Source organism: Hylobates moloch, unplaced genomic scaffold (genome assembly GCF_009828535.3).
Source record: "Hylobates moloch isolate HMO894 unplaced genomic scaffold, HMol_V3 SCAFFOLD_1, whole genome shotgun sequence".
Classification (NCBI taxonomy): Eukaryota; Metazoa; Chordata; class Mammalia; order Primates; family Hylobatidae; genus Hylobates; species Hylobates moloch.
Genome location: NW_026652276.1, coordinates 9472017 through 9495264, shown reverse-complemented (window position 1 = coordinate 9495264; position 23248 = coordinate 9472017). Strand labels below are relative to the sequence as shown.

General features: G+C 46.1%; 1 protein-coding gene across 1 annotated transcript in view; it reads left to right on the top strand.

Moving 5' to 3' along the window:
• DIS3L2 (DIS3 like 3'-5' exoribonuclease 2) overlaps positions 1-23248 on the top strand; it is a 480187-nt gene that overhangs the window by 302660 nt on the left and 154279 nt on the right. Inside the window, exon 16 of the mRNA XM_058429965.1 lies at positions 13968-14047. Within this exon, the coding sequence (XP_058285948.1) occupies positions 13968-14047 (80 nt within the window). The remainder of the gene's footprint in view (positions 1-13967; positions 14048-23248) is intronic.

Genomic DNA, 23248 nt, shown 5'->3' with positions numbered 1-23248 from the left:
CAACAGGCTGGGGTGGCCTCTTCCTTCCCCAAGCAGAGATTAATGGACAAGTTGTTACTAGTGCTGAGGTTCTGGGCAGCTTCCTTGTGGAGGCACATCTGTTGACCCAGCAGGGCCTTGGAAGCTTTTTTTAAAGTAGTGAGCTTCATCTAGTGGCATAGGGCCTCCCTGATGCTGGTGCTCTGGAGCATAAAATCAGGCCTGGGGCATAAAATCAGGGCTGCCTTTTAATAGAAGACCCCGTGTCAGCACGGCCACAGGAGAGCAGTGTAGTGTTAGTGGGGCTGCTGAGGCAGACAGCAAGGCTTTGAAGCATTGTATCTTCCTGCTGCGGCCCAAGGAGTCCTACAGAAAGCAAGCCACAGAGAGAGTGTTTCCCAGATACTGCTCAGGTAAAGAAATTGGACCTTATTGTTGTAGAAATTACTCAGGTTTTAGAGTGATCACATTTGGAAATATTGAGTCCCAATCAGCTTGTTCCAGCATGTCATGTTTTGAATTCTGATCTTAACTCATTATCAGGAATAACCTCTGGCCTTACTATATAATACATCAAGAACATCACTGAGTTTTCACTATAGCTAGGCACTGTTATTATCTCTTTTTTACATAGGAGGCACCTAAGGTAAAAGAGATTACATACTAACAGGAAGTAAAGCCGGGATTCAAAACCCAGCAGCCTGAAGAGGCTGTACCCTTTACTTCTCTACTAAGCAGCCTCCTGTTATTGGGGTTTTATTTTTGAGACAGAGTGTCACTGTTGCCCAGGCTGGAGTGCATTGGCACAATCTTGGCTCACTGTAACCTCTGCCTTCCAGGTTCAAGAGATTTCCTGCCTCAGCCTCCTGAGTAGCTGGGATTACAGGCGTGAGCCACTGCGCCTACCTAGCCTGTCATTGGTTGTTTTCATAGGTAGAAGTGTTCACAAGCAGAAGTTCCTTCCTCTTGTCAAAGGTCTGTTTCCCTGGCAGAAAGGTGGAAGCAAGAGCATAAACTGTCTAACAGGCAGAAAGGTAGTCTAGAAGATCTAGACTAGACTAAAAAGTTAGACTTTGAGATCCTCTGTCTGTCCCCTGAGTTCTAGCCCTAGAGCCCCTAGAGAGATTGCATGGCAGCTAGAGGGAAAACAAGTTTCTGCTTAATGAAAACATTCCCCTAAGATTATTGTGAAACTTATTTTTTTAACATTTAACATTGTTTAGTTTCTTAAATGATTTTCAACTGTGAGATTATCCAAGGATTTTTTTTATTACCAAAGCTAATTTTTCATAGTTAGCATTACAAATAGAAAGTTCATTCATTTTCTTTCTTTTTTTCCTTTCCTTTTTTCCCCCCTCCTTTTATTACATAGAGACAGGGCCTCACTCTGTTGCCAGGCTAGAGTGCAATGGCGTGATCATAGCTCACTGCCGCCTCAAATTTCTGGGCTTAAATGACCCTCCCACCTCAGCCTCCTGAGTAGCTGGGACCACAGGTTCACGCCTGTGCTAATTTTTAAATGTTTTATAGAGACGGAGGTCTCACTATGTTGCCCAGGCTGCTCTCAAACTCATAGTCTCCAGCAACCCTTCCATCTCAGACTCCCAAAGTGCTGGGATTACAGACATGAGCCATCTCACCCTGCCCCGTTTTCCTTCTTAATGGATCCTGGCCCTTCCACATACCCTCCATTTGGTCTTTGTATTTCATGTTAACTGTAAACTTTTGTCTGTACTGTTTTAAACTTCACAATACGCATGGGTTCTTTGGTTTTACCACAGTTAGAACAGCATCTCTTAGACCGATATGTCATTCTGTAAAGAAATAGACTGTCTAAGACACAACTAATTATCTTGGAATAGGAACTTCAGGTAACCCCAGGTATGGGCCCCATAGGTGTCCCTTCCAGATTGTTCTGAGCAACCAATTAAGAGATGTCAGATCAATGGGCATTTTGTGGCTGGATGATAGTGGAAAGTGATTCTTCTACCAGGAGATAGAAGAATCACTAAGCTCCCTTGTGCAGCCCCCTTGTTGCAGGTTGAAGCCAGGGTGTAGGAGCAGGGGAGCAGGCAGTTGGGGAAGGAGGTAGATTGGCTGCCCCAGGTCCAGAAGGGACCTGAGATGGCAGTGTAGTTCTGGAATATGTTATCCAGATATTTGGCCTTGTCTGGGAGGAAGGAAGCAGAATTAGCATGGAATCAAGTCATGAACTTTGATGGGAGCTCTTAGCTGCGTAGACAGGCTTATGCAGGAGAACTCTTCATTGCCACTTGGTTCTCATTAAAACATCTGAAGATGTGAGCACTGGTTCTTCTGAAATTGTAGAGCTTCTCTTCTAACCGATATAGCAGGGGCTTATTATGAGTGCTTTCTTCCAGCAAACCTAGAAAGTATCTCGCATTCACCTGTAAAACAAACCATGAGGACAACCATAGAGGAACTCAGCTCTATTTCACAGGTAGAAAGTCTAGGACCATTAGAACCCCACCACCAACGCCAGAATCTGGGAGAGAACAGAGACAAGGTCAGAGCTGCTGGCTCCCCGCTTGGGGTTATATAACTCCCCGACTCCTCAAGTCCCTGGAAACTGAGGCCAATTCCCTGGAAGATCATTCTGTTCTCTGCTGTTTTTTCAAGAATACAGCCAGCTTGATCACTGGCTCTGAGTATTGTATGGGAATGTCCCGTTTTCTTTTTTTCCATGAACTGAATGCCTACCATTATGGTCATTGTTTCATCAGTTTGTGTTTAAACTTGCCTGGATCTCATATTTTTATGTATGTTTGGCTTATATTTTGAAGACCTTTGCGTTTTTTATATATACCCTCATCTGTTTCCAAAAAGATTCTGAGAGGGCTTACAACAAAGGAAATGAACAGTGAGCTGCATTTAAATAATAGAAAGACAGAAAATCAGAATGAAAGGAGTGTCAGAAAGAATGTGACATCTGTAAGGGTGGGCACAGCTCCTGTGACTGGGCTTCATGTTTTCTGATTTCAGTATCACAGATGCAGTCGTCCTGCTTGGTGGGGTGGGGGAGGGAGAGTTTATAAGGTTATCTCATACAACAAACTCCATTGAACATTGAGAATTATTTTTCCTAGCATCTAAAGGCAGCTTCTCACATGAGGCTTGATATTGGAAATATTCAGTGTTACAAGAGTGAATAGCATTTTTATTTTGGACAAATGAGGAAAGAGTTTTTTGTTTTTGTTTTTGTTTTTGTTTTTGGAGACTCTTGTCCAGGCCTTGCCCAGTTACTGGGTCGTGTTCTTGCCTCTCTCATGTCTGAGATTGCAGTGGCGCCATCTTGGCTCACTGCAACCTCCGCCTCCTGGGTTCGAGCGATTCTCCTGCCTCAGCCTCCCAAGTAGCTGGGATTACAAGCGCCCACCACCACGCCCGGCTAATTTTTGTATTTTTAGTAGAGATGGGGTTTCACCATGTTGGCCAGGCTGGTCTTTAACTCCTGACCTCAGGTGATCCACCTGCCTTGGCCTCCCAAAATGCTGGGATTATAGGCATGAGCCACCACGCCCAGCCAGGAAAGAGATTTTATAAGGCTATTTCTTAAGACAAAATCTGGTGAAAATAGAGGGACATATTAACCCACCCTTGAGGAAGGCAGGTGCTAGAGAGCCAAGCTCATATGATTCTACACACATAACTATCCTCTATCCTAATCTGATTCCAGGATAAAGTGTAGACCATCTTTGAGTGGGTGGAGAGCCTGTCGCTTGGGCTACTTCTGTTTCCCTTCCTTTTGCTGAGTGTTTGATCCAGGCTGTGTAGCTGTGGGAGGCTTCCATAAGGTCTGCAGCTGGGGTAGGGCAGGACTGCAAGCTTTATTTAGAAAGCAGATAGATAGGTAACAGAATTAGTGTATTCTATATGCAAGGAAATCTAGATAGCATCTTTCCCAGGTGCACAACCATCTCTGTGCATTGGAATGAGTGATATGCAGTTCTTGCAGTCAGCACTGACACTTTCCTGTGGAAGCAGCTTTGGGTAACTGCATTCCATCAACAGTAGTTGGCCTGAGGCCCCTGAGCTCTGAGCACAAATGATTTGATATGGTGATGTTCTAACGCCGTCATCCTCTTTGGCCATGAATATCCTCAAAAATTCTCCAGCTTTGATTAGGATGAGCAGATTGGCTGCACTCTCTCTCCAGCTGGCTGCATGTGACACACGCAGACTTTCTCATGCTTTGTATTCACTATTGCATATTGCTCAGGCATGTGAGAGGCAAGAACATGGCCCACTAACTGGGCAAGGCCTGATCGGGAAGCTCCTGAGGTAAAGGTGCTCCTGTTCTGCTAAAGGAGACCCTGGGATCAGGGATGAGCTCTTCCCTGCTGGGCTCACCCAGTAATACAGGTCGTGTGGGACAGTGGTAAGCAGAACTCTCCTGCCATAGATGTGCTGGTGAGCAATGGAGTCACGTTCAGAAGAGGAGGCGGCTTAACCTGGGGGCATGAATGCTACCACCAGGCCCTTTTCTCCTGGGACTGGCTCCTTCCTACAGAGCAACCCTCCCTGTGGGTTGACCATAGCTCCAGAGACAGATGTTTTTTTCTTCTCAGAAAGTAAAACCTCAGCATTGAAGAATCCTTGTCCTGTCATTTTTAACCTTAATGAGAACAGAACAAGCCTCTGGAACAAGGTGCAGCGCAGTCAGGAGAAGTGGCTTTAAGTGAAAACACAGCTGTGGGGTTTACAGACGACGCTGCAGGGAGGCATCATCCAATGGGAGCGGCCAGCCTCGCTATAGACTTTCCAACACTAATGAATCGGGAACTCCATGCTGAACAGGGTTTAGTTTGATGAGTCCCTGTGCCAGCAGAAGGATGTATTTTTCTTGAAAGACCAAGGTGCCAGAAATCTCCATGATTACGTTACTGGAGCAAGGTTCTTTTTTGTGGTTTGTGAAGTTGAGCGTCAGGACTGCAGGATTCTCTTGCTCTTTCTCACTCTTATTTTTTCCAGGTCAGAACCAGAGCTTGGGGTGGGGAGGAAAATCCTGCTGAATGAGCAAGTTCTTTCTTAAAAAGCTCTCTCCAAGTCCAAAAAGACTTCAGTGGACTTAGGAGAAAGAAATTTAATATATTGCCATAGAATCGTCATTAACCAAGTTAAAGCAAAGTCCACAGCATCTTTGTCTTATAAAAGAAAGCAAAAAGGAGATGGAAAAAAAGAAATTATACTTAGGAAATCCAAACCAAACAGTGAACACTAAAGAAGAAAAACTCAAGATCATCTCTGAAAATGTGATTTTCTTCTAATCAGATTTTTCTATTAAAAACCAAGGCTGCAGGTAGAAGTAACTTTTCTGATCTTTTGAAGTCTGCCATAAATGGCATAGCTGAAATGTTTGAACTGTGCTAGGATTTACCACTTTCAGCTTAAGGAAGAGTTGGACACCCTGCAAGACCCAGTGGACTATGAGGGGAAGAGTCAACCGTGGAGAGGCTGGAGGCTTCCCAGGCCAGCCTTGACCTGTGTTTGAACCTTAGTCCTAATAACTAGCAGATTGAAGCAAATTCACAGGCCTCCTGGAGAACCCATGTTGGTTTGAACTGGAGCAATCCTGGCCAAATAACTCACACTGTGCTCTTACCAGTGACCTCCCTCATCACACCCCTGTGAGGAGAGCTCTGAGCTAGCATCCTAGGTTCCCCTGCTCATTCATGGAGTAGCCTGCAGAGAAAGCTGAATGGCTCTGTCCTGCTGGGGCTGTAAGTACCTTCCAGGAGACGGGCAGAGAGAGACTTGGTTGCCCATGAGAGGTCATCTTGGAGGTATTGTGAACAAAACAGGGAATTCATAAACTTTTAAACTCATTTTTTGCTCTTCCAAGGTCAGGCCAGGACTTTTCCAAAGCCTCGAAACCTCTGATGTGGTATCTTCCCTAACTGATGGAGTTTAGTGCCTAGTGGCCCTTGCATGATGTTCTCCAAGTGTGGCTGTTTGACAAAGCTGCCTGTGTGCCTGGTGGGCCAGCCGAAGATCTACCTGCTCAATAGCCCAGAGGGACCCCTGGCATGCTTGCCTAGCCACACTTTCCTGTCTTGTCCCGTCACTCTTCTGGTTATTCTTATGAATGTAGCCTGGCCCACTGTCTTCACCAGGCTGGGATCCAAAATAAGGTCACATGTCTTTTAATAGTTATATTAAAAGACTCAGTGGACACCCCTCCTCCTGCTTATCTAGGACATTCTTTCTGCCCCTGAGTTCTCCCTGAAGTGCCATCCCCAAGCAGCAGTAATCTGAGCAGCCTGAGGAAGCTGTACATAGTCCTCAGTCACTCATTCTTGTTACCCACCTGTTGCCACCTGCTGGGAGGATCGTCTTGCTGTCTCCATTGTCATCCCACCCAGAGAGCTCAGAGGGGCTGAAGGAGGGCCTCTCAAAGGCCCAACAACCCCAACAGGGGCCTGTATCCCATGTTCCCACAGAGTCTGGGGAAGATTCTCCTCTCCCAAGGGTCCTAGTCCCTTCAACTCATCCAGGCTCCTAGAGCTCACCCACACGATTCTCTAAGGCCAGTTTCCCAGGGGCCCCACCCTAGAGTAGGAGGCCTAGGTCCAAAGGGGACCCAGTGGTAGTCTCATGCTCTGGCTGCCTGGAGCCTGACCTCCTGTATGACCTCAGCCTGAGCCCCTGAAAGGAGAAGGCTCTTCCATTTTCTGCCCTAGGGAGACTGACCTTCCCTTGTCGGGATGAAAGCCTTGCCTCTAACTGAACCCATTTGAAGGCTTCCGCCCTCTGCTGGTGGCAGCTGACAGAGCTGCCTTGTTATTGCCTCTTGGGTCCTTCACTTCCTTCCCTCTTCACTCAATACCAGGACCGTTGTGCAGTTGGAAACTGTCCACCCAAGGAAGCCTATTCCTGGGAAAAGGATTGGGTAGTGGTGAGCTCTCCTGCTTGACATGGCAGCTGCCTCTGGAGAGAGAAAGACCTTGTGAAGTCTGAATGGCTGCCATTCTTGCAGGCTGACTTCCCAAGCTGAGCTGCTCTGTGGGTGGTCCCTGCAGGTGGTGATTAGGGCCAGAGCGCTGCTGCTGCCTGGTTCCTTGCTGTGCCTGATAGGTAGGAAGTATCTAGTGAGCATTGTTGAGGGAAGGAGCTTGTGCCTCTTGAGGGTGCTGACAAGATGGCAACACCTGAACACTGAGAGTGTCTCAGCCACAGCTTGTCATCTGGTGGCAATTACTGGGCAGGAAGCAGATGTGAGGCAGAATTTATTTACTGAAGAGAAAGGAGAAATTCTTTTGAAGGGATGACATTGGACACCTGCTGTGACAGTGATAAGGACACCAAGTGCCCAGGAGACCTGGTGAAGCCACCCTCGGATTCTCTGCAGGAAACGTCCCCGGCATTCCAGCAAAGGGGAAAACAAAAGATCAGGGCCACTTTGACAGAGGAGGGACAGGCAGGAAGGGCTCCCCTGGAAGCAGGTGGAGCATGAGGAAGGGCACAAAGGCCTGAGAGAGCCTGGCCTGCTCTGAACCCCTCAGGGAAGTGGACTGCATGAGGGAGTGCATGGAGCTCTGCAGGAGGGAGAGCGACCCTTCCCTGACCTGTAAGACTCCTGTTGTCTGTCCTGAGGGCCTCCCTGGCTGGCACATCCTCCCGAGCACAGGCCCACCTCTTTCCGTTGCTCTGTTAACTGTCCATATTTGTTCATGTGAACAACCAACCTCCAGAGAGCCTGGGCTGTGTTGAATTCACTTTCATATCTTCAACAGCAGGAAGCCATCAAAGATACTAAAGAGGGAAGTGTTACCAGGTTTATGTTTCAGGAAAATAACAGCTATGTTCTAGAGAGCGGATTAGGAGAACAGAGCCAAGGGAGTAGGAAGACACATTGTGTGTCAGTGCCCTTAGGAGAAGGATGAGCAGAAATTACACAAGGGTAGTAGAGGGCCCGAAGGTGGCAGGGACCAGGCCTGCCTCCACCAAGGCGCTGGCTGCCCACTTTGTCAGTCTTTGGAGTCTGTGTCCTCCATGGCTTGGCTCCCTTCTCAGGCTAGTGGCAGGTTGCAGCAGTTCTGGCCCGCGTGACCAGAAGCACTCAACAAGCATCCCCTCGTACCTCATTGGCCTCGGTTGGGTCACACATCCATTCCTGAACCAGTTTCTAGGGCCAGGAAATGCCATGCCCTGATTGGCTTAGGTTTCTTACCTCAGAGCTGTCACGTCCAGCCCTGGAGCTAGAGGTTGGGTCTGCTTCCCCCTGGACCCCCTAGACTGAGAAGCAGGACAGGGGAATGACTAGCTGAGTGAAAGTAGGCCATCCTTAGCAAGGAGGAAATGCCTACTAGCTATGTATCCGTGTTTGCTACAGGAACCAGATGGACCCATTCATTCATCTGTTGAACCTTGTACATGGTAAGCACCTACACACCAGTAGGGACATACTTTGTGGAAACAGCATACCATCATCCTGGGTGAATTTCAGTCCTCATGAAGGATCCCCCACCCTCATCCATACCCAGACCCTTGGCTCTCCATTCCTTGACTTCTTTTTGGATCTTGTTTTTGACCAGCCATCTCCAAGGTCAGACACACGGCCTGCTCTCTGACCATGGCCTCAGCCCCTTCAACTCCCTTATCCAGTGACTTCCACACTCCTCTCCTTGACCTCTCTGACACTACACCCAGTGATTAGCAACATGGACCACACTTCAGCTGTGCCACTTACTTGGTAATTTGGGCCAAATACTTAATAAACTCTCCTATAACATAGAGGTAGGAACCGGCTTTGCAGGGCTCTTGCGAGGATTAAATAAGATCAATGTGAGAGATGCTTAGGACAGAGGACGTACTTAATAAATATTAGCTCCATTCCAGACATCTGTCACCCAGCCACTTCCTTCTATTTTCTTCCCATCAGCCTCTTTCCCATTTATTTCCTTCCTGTTCCCCCGTAGGTCTCCTGGTCCATATGCTGCCGTATCGTATCTCCACTCCCTTACCCCCTTATTTTTCCCTCAAACCTTCCTGGCAGATATTCAGCTTGGACCAACCTAACTTTCTTCACACTAATGTCTAAGTTGCTAAAAAAAAAAATTAACAGTGGGACAGATGCTTGCTACAGTAACTTCAGATCCTGTGGCCTCAGGGGGATCCGAATACTCCCTGGCAGTCCTTATGCTCTGCCCCGGTCAACTGTTTTTCCTATTCTCCAAAGGAGCAATTTCAAACCTTCATCACTTTCCTCAAACTCCTTCCCCCATCACACTCCCCATTCTTTGCAGATAATTTGTGTCCTAATTTTCAGGAAAGAACCCAAGAAATCATACTAGGACATTCTAAATCCCCCCTGCCCAATCCACAGATCTCACTGTTATCCCTGCCCATCTTCCTTCCTCTTGCTGCTGAGAAAGGGGTTCCACTTTTGTGTTGGATCCAATCCCTTGTCATCTCAGAGACCTCAAATCTGCAGTTCTCTCTGTCTGTCTTAACGTCTTCCACCCCACCATCCATAGTGCCTTCTTCCTGTCAGCATTGAAACAAGTCTCCGTCATCTTTAAATACACTCCCTTCAAACACCTTCAGTACACTCTCACATCTTGTCATCCTTTCCCATTCCATTTCATGAATCTTGCCTCTTCCGTAGCACTGTCTAATTTGCTAAAAGAGTTGTATTCACTTATGATTGCCATTTCCTGGCTTTCTATTCGTATTTCAACCTGTCACCCCGATCTCTGCTTCCAGCACTCCCTGCAAGAGTCTTTTCTGATAGATCCAAAGGTTTCCTTGTTAGGGAATGTTCTCTGTTACTTGACCTCTTAGAAGGATTTAACACTGCTGACTATGCCCTCCTTGAGGCATGTTCTCTCCTTGGCTTCTATAATGTCAGAACTCAGAAGTCCATAGCCACTCCCCAGTTTCTGTTGTCCAGCTCTTAAATACAGGTGTTTCTCAGGATTCTATCCAGGGCCCTCTTATCCCTCCAGGTTACAGTCTTGCTTATAAACTTCAGAACTGTATATTCAGCAGCCTACTGGCCATCTCCACTAGATGCCTCTCAGGTATGTTAGAACCCACAATCTCAAATTGAACTCAAACTCTTCTCCCAAGCCTGTTGTTCTTCCTTGTCAGGTTGAGTAGCAATAGCATCTGCCCTGCAGCCTGAGCCAGAGAATCCTGAACACTATTGTTGACTCTTCCCTCTCTCACTGACTTTATCTCCAGACCATCACCAAGTCCTGTAATGCTGGTGAGGTGAAAGGAGCATGGATTTTGGTTAAAATTCCAGTTCTAATTGTGGTTTGCACAAACTACTTAACCTTTCTCAGCCTCAAGTTCCTTATCTGTTTAAAGGAAATAGCAATACCTAATTTAAGTGGTTGTTGTCAGGATAAAGGAAAGCCTTTACTTGGTAGGTGATATGGTTTGGCTCTGTGTCCCCACTCAAGTTCACCTTGAATTTTAGTAATCCCCACATGTTGTGGGAGGGACCCAGTGGGAAGTAATTGAATCATGGGGGTGGGCTTTTCCTGTGCTGTTCTCGTGGTAGTGAATAAGTCTCACAAGATCTGATGGTTTTATAAATGGGAGTTTCCCTGCACAAGCCCTCTTGCCTCTCACCACGTAAGACTTGCCTTTGCCTCTCCTTTGCCTTCCACCATGATTGTGAGGCCTCCCCAGCCATATGGAACTGTGAGTCCATTAAACCTCTTTCCTTTATAAATTACCCAGTCTCAGGTATGTATTTATTAGCGGTGTGAGAACAGATTAATACAGTAGGCATTCAATAAATGTGAGTCCTCCATTTAGTAAACATGACTGCTCTTCTGTTCCAGTCCTCTCCCCTGCCCTATCACCACCTCTGCTGACTTGCCTTATTGTTGAATTGGTGTGTACATAGTTTCCTGACTTTGAGAATCCCCCTGCAATTAGATTTCCCATAGTTCCTTCATGACTAAGGACTAAGTGCTGGTCACCACAGCATTGCGTGGGGTCTGGGAGGCAGATTCCAGATGTCACTGGCACATAGTTAGATGTGTATGTACTTCCAAGTCTTGTCTCTTAGCTGTCTCCAATGCCACTGCACCTCCGTAAGCCAAATCCTCATCATCTCATTGGGCTACTGCAGCAGCCCGCTCTAAGGCCTTTCTCCATGCCCTCTCTCACTTCAGCCCTTCTCTACCTGACCATCAGAGCTGGTCTTTCTGCCCTGAAACCTGCCATGGCCTCTCTCTTCTGGTGAAGTGAAGTCCACACATTCCTATGTGCAGCCTGCCTTGCCAGCTCATCTCCCTTGCGTGCCTGTGCCAGCCCAGTGGCTAAGTCCTCTCTGACCCAGTGCTACCTTTCATGATAAGGGAGCAAGAAGGATGCTTAGATACTGGTTGAGAAGCTGAATACTATACTTCTTGGGTCTAGTGGCTAGTAGGACAGGCATAAGACACTCAGCTATAAGACCAGTTGTCCAGATAACAGGGACCAAAAGACACAGGAAACCCAGGAGGGCTTAGAATTCTGTAAGAATCACCAGTCATAAAATAAGGAGGAAAACCTATTAGTCTTCTGTCAGAGCAATGTATGCTTATGAAGAATTTGGAAAATGCAAAGAAAGTAATCACCTGGAACCTCTCACCTAGTGATAGGCACTGTTGCCGTTTAGGTATGTTCCTTCCAAGTCTTTTTTTTTTTGAGACAGTCTCTTGCCATGTCGCCCAGGCTGGAATGCAGTGGCAAAATCTTGACTCACTGCAACCTCCACCCCCCAGGTTCAAGCAATGCTCATGTCTCAGCCTCTCTAGTAGCTGGGACTACAGGTGCGTGCCACCACACCCAGCTAATTTTTTGTGTTTTAGTAGAGATGGGGTTTTACCATGTTGCCCAGGCTGGTCTCCTGAGCTCAGGCAATCCCCCTGCCTCGGCCTCCCAAAGTGCTAGGATTATAGGCATGAGCCACTGCATCTGGCCTCAGTCTTTCTTCTAGGAAGTCTTTGTCCGTTTTTACATAGTGTTCATGGTACACTGTATAATCAAGTGTGCATCCTGCTTTATCTCATCTGTCCAACCTATTTTTCCTGGGTTAGTAAAAATTCTTCCTAAGCCACGTAACGACTGCCTGCTATTCCACGTGTGACTATAGGATAGTTTGTTTAACCTTTTGCTACTGCTGGACTTTTTAGTGTTTCCAATAAATAACACTGAGGGGAACAGTTTTGCAAATAAAACTTTTCTTCCTACATTTCTGATAATTTTTCTAAGCTATAAATTCATAACTTAAATCACTGAGTCAAATGATATGAAAATTTCTGAGCAATGCAGACTCAAAATGGACAGAATGAATATAGACCTGACCTCAGCTGCAAAGAGAGAGGTAAAGAGAAAAGGGTTGTAACTAACAGATTCTTTTAAAATTACTTTTTACTTCACAAAGGAGAGGGCTGGGAAGATTCAAGTGGTGCTCTGTAGGGCAAACATGCCTTTGACCTGAAGTTCTGGTTTCATGATGGTCAAGAAGGGCTTGTTTCTGCTTTTGTGTTTTCATCTGGGTCAGTTAGAGGACAAACCATTCCTATGAGTTTCTTTCCCACTAAGGAAGAGAAAAATCGTCCAGTATCTAATGATGCAGATCATTAGCTATGTTCGCAGCCTTGTAGTTAAAAAAAAAAAAAAATTATAATAATGTATCCTCCTAATGTGCAGTTAATTTTAGTTAAAATTTCCCTAGTGCTTGAAAAACCCAGCGAATTTATAAACATGGTAATTGGCTTGCATTTGGAACGTTAAAGCTGTCATAACCAGCTGGCTGTAGCAGGGCGTGCTGCACCTCCTTGAGCTCTGTTGGAAGTTCAGCACTCACCTGAGCACGGCTCTCTGGAATCCAGAAAGAAACCAGGACCTTCCCAGAGTTCCTGTTCCTGATCTTCCATAACTGAAGAAAGCTAATGAGTGTCTCAAAGTTAACATGCCCAAAGTCAAACCTTTGACTGCCTATCGGTCCCCAAATTCAGTTTTTCTCTCAGCAGTGGATCAGCCACCTGACTGGTGATTCAGATTCAAAAGCTTGAACTGTCCTTGATTTCTTCCTTTCTTTCCTTGCCACTGCCAACATCAAATCCACCAGCATATCCTGTTGATTTGACTTCTAAAATATACCTCAAATTGTCCATTTCTCTCACTGTATCCCAGCCTCCTGGCCACTCCCCTGACTCTGTAGTGGCTGCCTCCTGCAGAATGTTGCTTCTGCTCTGTGGTCTGTGGTCTGGAGTCTGCACTGTAGCCAGAGGGGTCTTGCCGAAATAGAATTCTGATTACCTCATCTACTCCTTTTTCTTTTCTTCGCTGTTAAGGTAAAGGCCAGAAATTCCAGTGTGGCCAAGAAGGTCCTCCCCAGAGTCACCCATGTCCCTGGATCTATCAGGGCCCAACTTCACCAGCCATCCTGCAGCTCCTGCCCCAGGGCTTCTGTACTCACTGTGCTCTCTCCCCAGGAGAACCCTCTCCACTCGCCCTCCCTCCTCCTCCTGATTCAGAGGAGGCTTCCCTTCTACCCATTCTATCCAGGTCAGGCTCCTCACTTTCATAGAAACATGGGGATTTTTTTCTTGCTTCAGAGAGCCTATTTTAATTTGAAGTTCTACACATATATGCACATTCATAGGTGTGATCATTTGATTGCCGTCACTCTTCTCTGCTAGATGGTAAGACCCATGAAAAGAGTCTGCTGTCACTGTTCTTTCCCTGTCAGCTAGCTCATGTCTAGCACAAGATAAGTGCTTAATAAACGTATTGGTTGCATGCTAAATGAACAAGTAGAGTCTTGCTGACAGTCGTCATTGATGATGGGGTCCTTGTAAGGTGTGCACTCTTCCCAGAGTGGGCAGGCCCAGGTTCTCCATGACACATTGACTTGAGGGAGGTGACTTTGTTTGATTTTATTTTTTTCATTTCAGCTATTGGAGTGAATAGAGCATGCTGCCTAAAACTTCTTTTTCTCTTCTCTCTCTCTTCAGCTAAAGCTTGCTTTCACTCTGGACCACGAGACCGGATTGCCTCAAGGATGTCATATCTATGAGTACCGTGACAGCAACAAGTAAGTCACTCAGTGGGAAAGAGTGTCACTTCACATGTGTGCAGCAGTGGTGCCTGTGGGCTTTCTGACACTGAGCTTCCATTGCTAAGTGGTCATCAGGAAGGGAATACACCTTTTAATACTGTACTAGAAAATAGCTGGCACAGAAATAGTCCCCTTGTAAGATCTCTTTGCCCCTAAGTATAGAACTTGGAGCACTTGTAGAGGAGCAGTTGTGGTGTGTTAGAAGTAGATGCTGAAGCAGACCTTCTTTCAAGGCTGCAGATGTCCCCCAGACCCTCCCCACTCTTGGTCTCCAGTCATGTGCCTGCTTGTTTGGTTCACTGTGTGACTTTGGCTTTGTTGTAGTTCTCAGTCATTATCTGTCTATACTTAGGTTTATGGGTTTTGTTGTGATTATCTACTTTATAAATTTTATATTAGTGGTTGGGAGATTTCTGGGTTCTTACAGAGATTTAAATCGGTGGCCTTGTTGGAAAGATGGCACCTTGCACACTTTCATAGCACCTCCTTTCCACATCATAGACTGCTCCTTTTTTTTTTTTTTTTTTTTTTTAAGACAGGGTCTTGCTCTGTCACCCAGGTTAGAGTGCAGTGATAGAATCGTGGCTCACTGCAGCCCGAAACTCCTGGGCTCAAGTGATCCTCCCACCTGTTTCCCAAGTACCTGGTACTATAGGTGCATACCACCAAGCCCAGCTAATTTTCTAAATTTTTAGTAGAGACAGGGTCTCCCTATTTTGCCCAGGTTGGTCTCGAACTCCTGAGCTCAAGCGAGTCTCCCACCTCGGCCTCCCAAAGTGCTGGGATTACAGGTATGAGCCACCGCACCCAGTCACAGACTGCCTCCTTGACTGTGTATTTTTGTTTGTGAGACAGTGAAAGTGGTGGTGAATGAGGCACAGGAATTGTGCCCCGATGATGACAATGATGGTAATGATGGCGGCTACCATTGAGCACCTCCTATGTGTCAGGCACAGTACTGGGGACTTTACATTTGTTATCTCATTTAATCTTCATAACAACCCCGGTGTGTTATTTTATTATTGTCATATTTGCAGAAGCTAAGGTCTAGGGAACTAAAGTAATTCACTCAGGGTAATTTGCCACAGCTGTGAGAAGCAGAGTCAACATTATCATGTTTATTCTGGGGAGAGAATAGATGGAAAACAAGTGACCCGTATTGCTACTTAGAAACCCCAGTCAGTGACAAGAGCAGTCCCAACCTGGACTTAAGGACAATGTACTCTGTTTTCATTGTCTAAATATCCAGGCTGTTTAATTTCATTCAGTGGAAGGAAACAAATAGGCACATGCCAGTAGAACTGTCTACTGTCTATGACCTTCCAGAAGAGAAACCTGTGCCCTCCTCAAGACCTCTGGTGCTGTTTTGGGTAGAAGAGAGGCTACTGGGTGCCCTCCTTACCACATCTCCACTGGGATTACCTTCAAGACGTGATGACTGTTTGTAATTTATCTTTAGGAGAATGCCATAGTAACTGGTGTGTACCCCTAATTAATCATAGGAAGGATTGACCATACATCCTTTAACAATTCTTGCTGGACTCTCTGCTCTTTGAGAAAAGGTTGAAGAGTGTTTATTCAGTGGGAGAGGGGCACCAGCTCTCTGTCCTTTAAGTTTATGTCTTAGCTGTTCACATATCCGGTGGCAACAACTTACCGTTGTCTTTGACTGTGAGAAGAGAAAATAGCCTACTTCTTTTTTTTTTTTTTTTTTTTTTTTTTTTAATAGACAGTGTCTCATGATGTTCCCTAGGCTGGTCTTGAACTCCTGAGCTCAAGCCATCCTCTTGCCTCAGTCTTCCAAAGTGCTGAGATTACAGGTGTGAGTCATCATGCCCAGCCTAGCTCTGTGTCTTAGTCGATCCATAGCTCCTAGCATATTATCAGACCAAGCAATGTAAGAAGATAACTTAGGGTTTATAAATATGAATAAGTTTTGGCCCCCAAAGACCTCTAAAAGAAAATATTTGTGTAGGAAATCAGATAGGAGCCATGATCTAGAAAAGTATGGTGATCAGCATGTTCTCACTCATAGGTGGGAACTGAACAATGAGAACACTTGGACACAGGAAGGGGAACATCACACACCGGGGCCTGTGGTGGAGTGGGGGGAGGGGGGAGGGATACCATTAGGAGATATACCTAATGTAAATGACGAGTTAATGGGTGCAGCACACCAACATGGCACATGTATACATATGTAACAAACCTGCATGTTGTGCACGTGTACCCTAGAACTTAAAGTATAATAATTAAAAAAAAAGAAAAGAAAAAAGAAAAGTATGGTGATCAAATGCTTTGGTGACTGCTTTCTCTGGTTCTCTCTTGCTGTATTAGAGTCAGTCTTAGGGTTCATTCTCAATCCTTAGACAACTTTCCTAACCTCTCTGAGCCTCTAGTTTCTTTTCTTTTCTTCTTCTTTTTTTTTTTTTTTTTTTTTTTTTGAGACAGTCTTGCTTTTGTTGCCCAGCCTGGAGTGCAGTTGCGTAATCTCAGCTCACTGCACCCTCCGCCTCCTGGGTTCAAGTGATTCTCCTGCCTCAGCCTCCCGAATAGCTGGGATTACAGGTGCCCGCCACCACACCTAGCTAATTTTTGTATTTTTAGTAGAGATAGGGTTTCACCATGTTGGTGAGGCTGGTCTTGAACTCCTGACCTAGGTGATCCACCTGCCTTGGCCCCCCAAAGTGCTGGGATTATAGTAGTGAGCCACCACGCCCGGCCTGAGCCTCTAGTTTCTTCATCTGTAGGATGAAGTAGGATTAATAGGATTAATTATTAATTGTTAATTATTAATAGTAGGATTAATAATACCTCTCTGGCAGGTTTGCATGGGGCTCTCTGGCCGGCATATCATGTTGAAGTGTGTCATCACCAGTCTCACATATAGAATGCCCATAGGAAGTGCTTGTTGCCTCTTCTTCCCAAAGAGAAGAACTGGCTCATTATTTCCATCTTCCCAGAAAGTCCTCTGCCAACAGTGTACTCATGAGGGAAGAGGCTGGTGTGCCTGCCATTCACAGCCTTCGGTTGTGTACGACGCTCTGTCAAAGGCAGACTCCTCACTCATGAGTTGTGAAGCACGGAGGACCCCAAAATCCTGACTATGACTTCTTGTCTTCCCCAGACCCTTCCCTGTTTGTTTCCATTTCCTCTGTTTCCATTTAGGGTCATTTTCCCTACAATGCCTGAATCCAAATATTGGCATAATAGTGTTATTTAGGAAATGAAGATACTCAGCCCAGACCCTTAAGGGGCCCATGTTGTCTCAGGCCAAGTAACATGAAGACAACACCAGCAGAGAGAGGAAATTCTACAGATGAAAAAGCTAGCTTGAATATTAGTTTGGTACAATTGATTATTGAAACTACTGCTTTTCCTTTTCGGATATTCCCTGCAGTACAATTTGTAATCACTTTAGCATTCATCTCTGTTTGCCAAATTCAATCCATCAGCAGAAAAACTTGTTCTGAATAAGTGCTGAGGCTGTTGGATGGTTCTCCCAAATAGTCTTTCCTTTCAAATGGAATGGCCCGGAAAATGGGCACTCCATTTTTATATTTTCTGGATTCTTTTATCAGCCCTCAATTAACGGGATTCAGTATCAAAAGCAGGTAAAGCTTTCTGCAACAGAGAAGAAGAATGTGGCCCTCGGGTCCATGGTTGGTGCCTGATAGTTTTGATCTTTGGCTCTATGTCATCCTGTTCTCCTTTCACATAAAGGGGCTAATCTCTGCCTCTGGAGTCCAGGGAGGACAGTCCCTAGGACTTGTCCATTTCTGATGGGACTTGGACCCTGCCTTCTCTAAGGCTAGGGGCACAGCTGTTGGGTAAACATTCTTAAAGCTCTGAGGTCATTAGAAGAAAGAGAGAAGCTGTCCTATTGTGCCTTGGGTTCAACTAGTAAAGCTCTCCACCTTGAATTACTCTGTCAGCCTCCCAAAAGCCGTTCCAATCTGCATCTAAGAGATGTGAGGCCTCACACCCTCTGGCAGACGCCACCAGTCACTACCCGTGGACTCATGGGTGGTTACTGGTTTTTTTCTTTTCTCTGTTGCAGAAAACTTTACCTGTCTTTAAAACTAAATCCAGTTAATCAAGGAGTGATCGAGAGTCATTTTTGTCAAATTGAAGTTTGGAGATCTCTTGATATAGGGCAAGGAACAAGGGCTTCAAGAGTGAATAAGTGATTTGTGAGAATTCAGTTACACATTTATGAAGCCCCTGCTCTGTACAGTGTGTTACATGGGGGAGGCAAAGATACGTTAGACCCAGTGCATGCCCTCAGAGTTTGTATAAGGAGCAAAGCGCACTCCAGCACTCTGTGGGATGATACGCACTTTGGCAGTGGTAGGAATCAAGTGCTGTGGCAGCAATGATGAGGAAAGTGAATGCTTCCAACTTTGGAGTTACTGTGTGGATGGTGGTGACCTTCACAGACAAGGAGCTTTGTCAGAAGGCTCCTTTCTCTCCATCCCCACTGCTACCCTCCTTCTCACTGCCAGGACTGTGGAGTTGCTTTGCAAGCTATTCTTCCTGCTCTTAGCTGGTTGGCCTCCAGGCTGTCCTTTCTGCAGCCTGAGTGAGTGTGCATGTCTTTTCCTTCTGGTTGCTTTTTAGACCTTATTTTTGTCTTTGGTGTTCTGCAGTTTTACTACATTATGTCTGAGTGGATTCATTTTTATTTATATTGTTTAGGACTCAATATAGTTCTCATTTATAAATTTTTATCTATTATCTTTGATTCTCTTTGGTTCTCTCTAATCTCTCCTTCTGGAACTTGTTAGAAACCATCTTGTTTCATCTTTCCTCTCTTTTCTATTTCCATATCTGTTAATGCTGCATTGTAGGAAACTTCCTCAAAAGTGTCTGCCGCTTTATTCTCCTTGTAGCAGTTTACTATCGGCTGTTTAATGACCCTTCCTAATATGAATGTTTGGTTTTTATTTTATTTTATTTATTTTTTGAGATGGAGTCTCGCTCTGTCACCGAGGCTGGAGTGCAGTGGCACAAACTCAGCTCACTGCAACCTGCACCTCCTGGGTTCAAGTGATTCTCTTGCCTCAGCCTCCTGAGTAGCTGGGATTACAGGCGCACACCACCACGCAGGGCTAATTTTTTTGTATTTTTAGTAGAGACGGGATTTCACCATGTTGGCCAGGCTGGTCTCGAACTCCTAACCTCAGTTGTTCTGCCCAACTCAGCCTCCCAAAGTGCTGGGGTTACAGGCATGAGCCACCACGCCTGTCCTAATGTTTGGTTTTTATATTTAATTTTCAGAAGTTCTGTTTAGTGCTTTTGAAAATCAGCCTACTATTATTAATTAATTTTTTTGGTGTCCTAGTCTTTTGTTATGATTTCTATTCTTTCTTTTATCTCCCTAATTATTTTGGTTATATTTATTTTATAGCCTCTTTCCAGTTGTTTGAAGATTTTTAGTTCTAGTTCCAAGAGTACCAATTCTCTTATTTCTTGTGTCTATTGACTCACTCTTACGTGGTTCATTTTCTCTTGCAACTTGTTTTTTATCATAAGATCATCTTAGGCTGTGCACAGTGGCTCACGACTGTAATCCCAGCACTTGGGAGGCCGAAGTGGAAGGATCACCTGAAGTCAGGAGTTGGAGACCAGCCTGGCCAACATGGTGAAACCCTGTATCTACTAAAAATACACAAATTAGTTGAGCGTGATGGCACACACCTGTAAGACCAGCTACCCGGGAGGCTGAGGCAGGAGAGTCACTTGAGCCCAGGAGGCAGAGGTTGCAGTGAGCCAAGATCGTGCCATTGCACTCCAGCCTGGGTGACAGAACAAGACCCCATCTCAGGAAAAAAAAAAAGATCATCTTAAGTAGGGATTGTGTTTAGTGGGAGTTCCACATACGGTGGGTTGTGGATGTGTTATCTCATCACTTTTGCATATGTTCTGCCAAGACCCAGGGAGGTTCATAGGTCCTGCTAGTTTGGATGTTAACTCCTTGGCTTAGGAGTCTCACCTCTTGGGTAGGCCACATTCAGACTCCTCACCCACGTGCCGTGTAGGCTTCACATCTCCATTTCTCCTAGGAGATGCCTCTGGTCTGTGCCACATACGGACATTCCTCTGCTCTGTGAGAAAGGTCTTCCTGATTCTTTGTTCAAAGACCAACAGCTCCCAGGATCCTGGCTTTATGTGGGGATCTCAGTTCCAGTTCCATGGCCAGGTCTTCAGTTCCATGGCCAGCCAGGTCTTCTGCCTCCTGCATGCATTAAAATCTTAGCTCCTGTAACTGTATCAATGTCTGATACTCCCAGCCCCCAGTTGCCATGGTAAAAATTACAGCTCTGACTTAATTTTTTTTTTCACTTCAAGCATCTGAGAATTTTCCCATTATTCTTCTATACTCAATAATATATTTAAATTATTATTTTGGTATATTTTATCTATTATTTCTCTGTGTTTGTGTTGGGAAGGAGGTCCACATCAGTTCAGTCTACTATCTTGTCAGAACCAGATATCTGAATAAACTTAAATATGGTCACTCATTTAGCAAATGTATAGAGAGTATCTGCTGTATACCTGTATAGTTCTAGGCCCTGGGGCCACAGAGCTGAATAAACGCTGATGCTGCCAGCAGAGGCCCATGTGCCAGTGGAAGGGACTGGGCACTCCTCAGCAGCAAGGCAGCCAGCCAGCCCTGTGATCCCACCCCACCTGCCTGCCATACAGACCCATCCTGTCTTCCTGCCCTGGCACCCTACATGCTATCTGTACCAGATTACCTCGCGCTCCTGCGTACAACGTGTCTCTGTGTGCTCGTGCCATTTTCTGCTTCTAGAACATCCCTCTTTCCCAGAACCTCCTGCCCACCCATCTAGGTAACCTCTGCTTCTCCTTCCACTCTCAGCTAGGTATTTCTTCTCTGGGAAGCCATTCCACACCCCTCACAGGCACCACCAAACCTGGGTCAGATGTGCTTCCCCGTGGCCCTGTGCCGTGCCTGTCTGCTCTATGTCAGCTCTTAGCACTGTGCCTTTCAGTTGTGGGTTTACTTGTTGGCTTCCTCCACTGGGCTGATGCTTTTGAGGTTAAGGTCTTGTTTTTTTCATTTCAGTACCCACAGTGCCTAGTCCACTACCTGGCAAATAATGCTTGATGAAGGGAAGGCGGGGGACCTGATTTAGTCCTTTAGGAAGGGAGGGAGCATGGCTACTGAGGAGTCAAACTTCTTTCCAGCTTTGTCTTTTCATTTGCTGTAGGATTATCATGATGATTAAATTACACATGACATCAGGGAAACTGTCTCCATAGATAGCTGTGAATTCTGAAGAGCTAACATGGAGAAAAGAAGCTGTAAAAATGTGGCTTAACTCTAAATGTAGTGGTAATTATAGCCACTTATATCAGTTTTTTTTTTTACCATTTTTTGCCGGGTAGTGAAGAACAGTGAGAGCTATGAAGAGCATTAAACATGTCAGACAAGCTTGTGGAAGCCGAATTCGATTGCAAGGCTATACTCTTGTTCATGACATCTAGACTATGATCCATGTACCATAATCATGATGGGAGCTACCATCTTCTGAGTGCCCGCAGACACCAGGCAAGGGGCTTACCCACGTTAGTTCTAGTCTAAAACCATTCAAGAAGCATATTCACAATAAAAAATAAAAATAAAACCAGTGAGAATCTGAGAGGTTTTATTATTTTCACAATTTTATGGAATAAAAAATAAAAACAAACCAAGACTAAGGAGTCTGAAGAGGCTCACCTGCCAAGGCCACAGAGGTCAAGGGCAGAACCTGGCTTCTGCCCCAGTTGTGGCAAATTCTAAAGCCTGTGCTGTGCCTTCATGACACCTGCCTTTCTCTCCACACCAGGAAGCGGCAGAGAGTGCTGATTCCAGCCATTTCTAAGCAGGCCTGCTTGGAAAGGCTGTCTGGGAAATCCTGGGATTTCCAGTCCCTGTGATCCCCAGGTCAGATGGGCAGCTTCTGACTTGTCATCAGAGTTCTGGGTTAGGCCAGTCACGCTGCTTGGCAGGTCACCGTCCACTCAGTGGTGTGTGATGTGGCTGTGTCAGTTATAAAGACTTCATAGTTTTGGGGGTGCAGTTGCCCTGAGTACCTGCCTGATTGGCCCTTGTAGTAGACCCTGGCAGACCCAGGCCCTAGCTTTGGGGTGCCTGCTCCTCTGCCCTGCTGGCAGTTGTGCCTCACTTGGTCCAGGCAGTGAGGCCAGCAGTTGCTGGCAGATCTGTTGTCCCTGCGGACCTCTCAGAGCCTCCTTGACACTCACAGCCAGGTCCTCCGCCTTACTCCAGTCTTTCTCTTGCAACAGGTTAGTTTGCTAAACTTAACAAGAGAAAGTCTTTCATTTTTTCCTGCCTAGCTACCGGACTCATTTTGGGACCTTGGAACACACGTCATTAAACTTACTAGCTGGCTTCTAGATGTGCGAGAGAGAGCTACACTGTGGGATTGATTTCCTTCGGCTGAAGTGTCTGCCCCATTCATGAGCCTGCCCTGAAGGACAGTACTCCTTGCAGCCTTCCGGAGGATAGGGCAGTTCTGGGCTGTACATCCTCTCCCCAGCCCACGGGCACCTGCTAGCTCAGGTCACTCTAAGGACACCTGGGTTCTCCTCCCCAGCACCTGAGCACATAGTTCTTTCTGCTTCCCAACATGCCTCCTGCCCATGGGGGCTTAGCCTGCTCGGCATCCCCCGGGGTCTCAGAACACACTCTCTAGACACAATAGACCTAGAGAACCAACCCTAAAACCACACTGCGGTTCTGTCTCTGTTGTTTTGTGTTTATCATGGAGGATGTGATGGGTTCGTTCAGGTGCTCTGACAAGTGGACCCCAAGCAGGATTAATGTACGAGAGATGTGTTGGGGGAAGTCCTGTGAAGGATGAGGGGAGGGAACAGGGGCAGGCCCGGGGCTTCCTTCCCCTTACAGCAACCAGCCCTTGTAGACAGTGTGCATCGCAGGGCTTTCCCGTGCTGGCATTATCGCAGTGACTGAGGAGCTTCTTCCCAGGTCACTGCTGGTGAGTCTTTGAGCAGCTGAGCCACAGCTTTGTACCAGGGCCTTTCCCTGCCCACACACCACTCAGAAGAGCATCCCCTTTGCCCACTAGGTAGTGAGTCAGCCACTCCCCAGACTCCATCTTTCTGCCTGTTTCCCCAGAACCACTC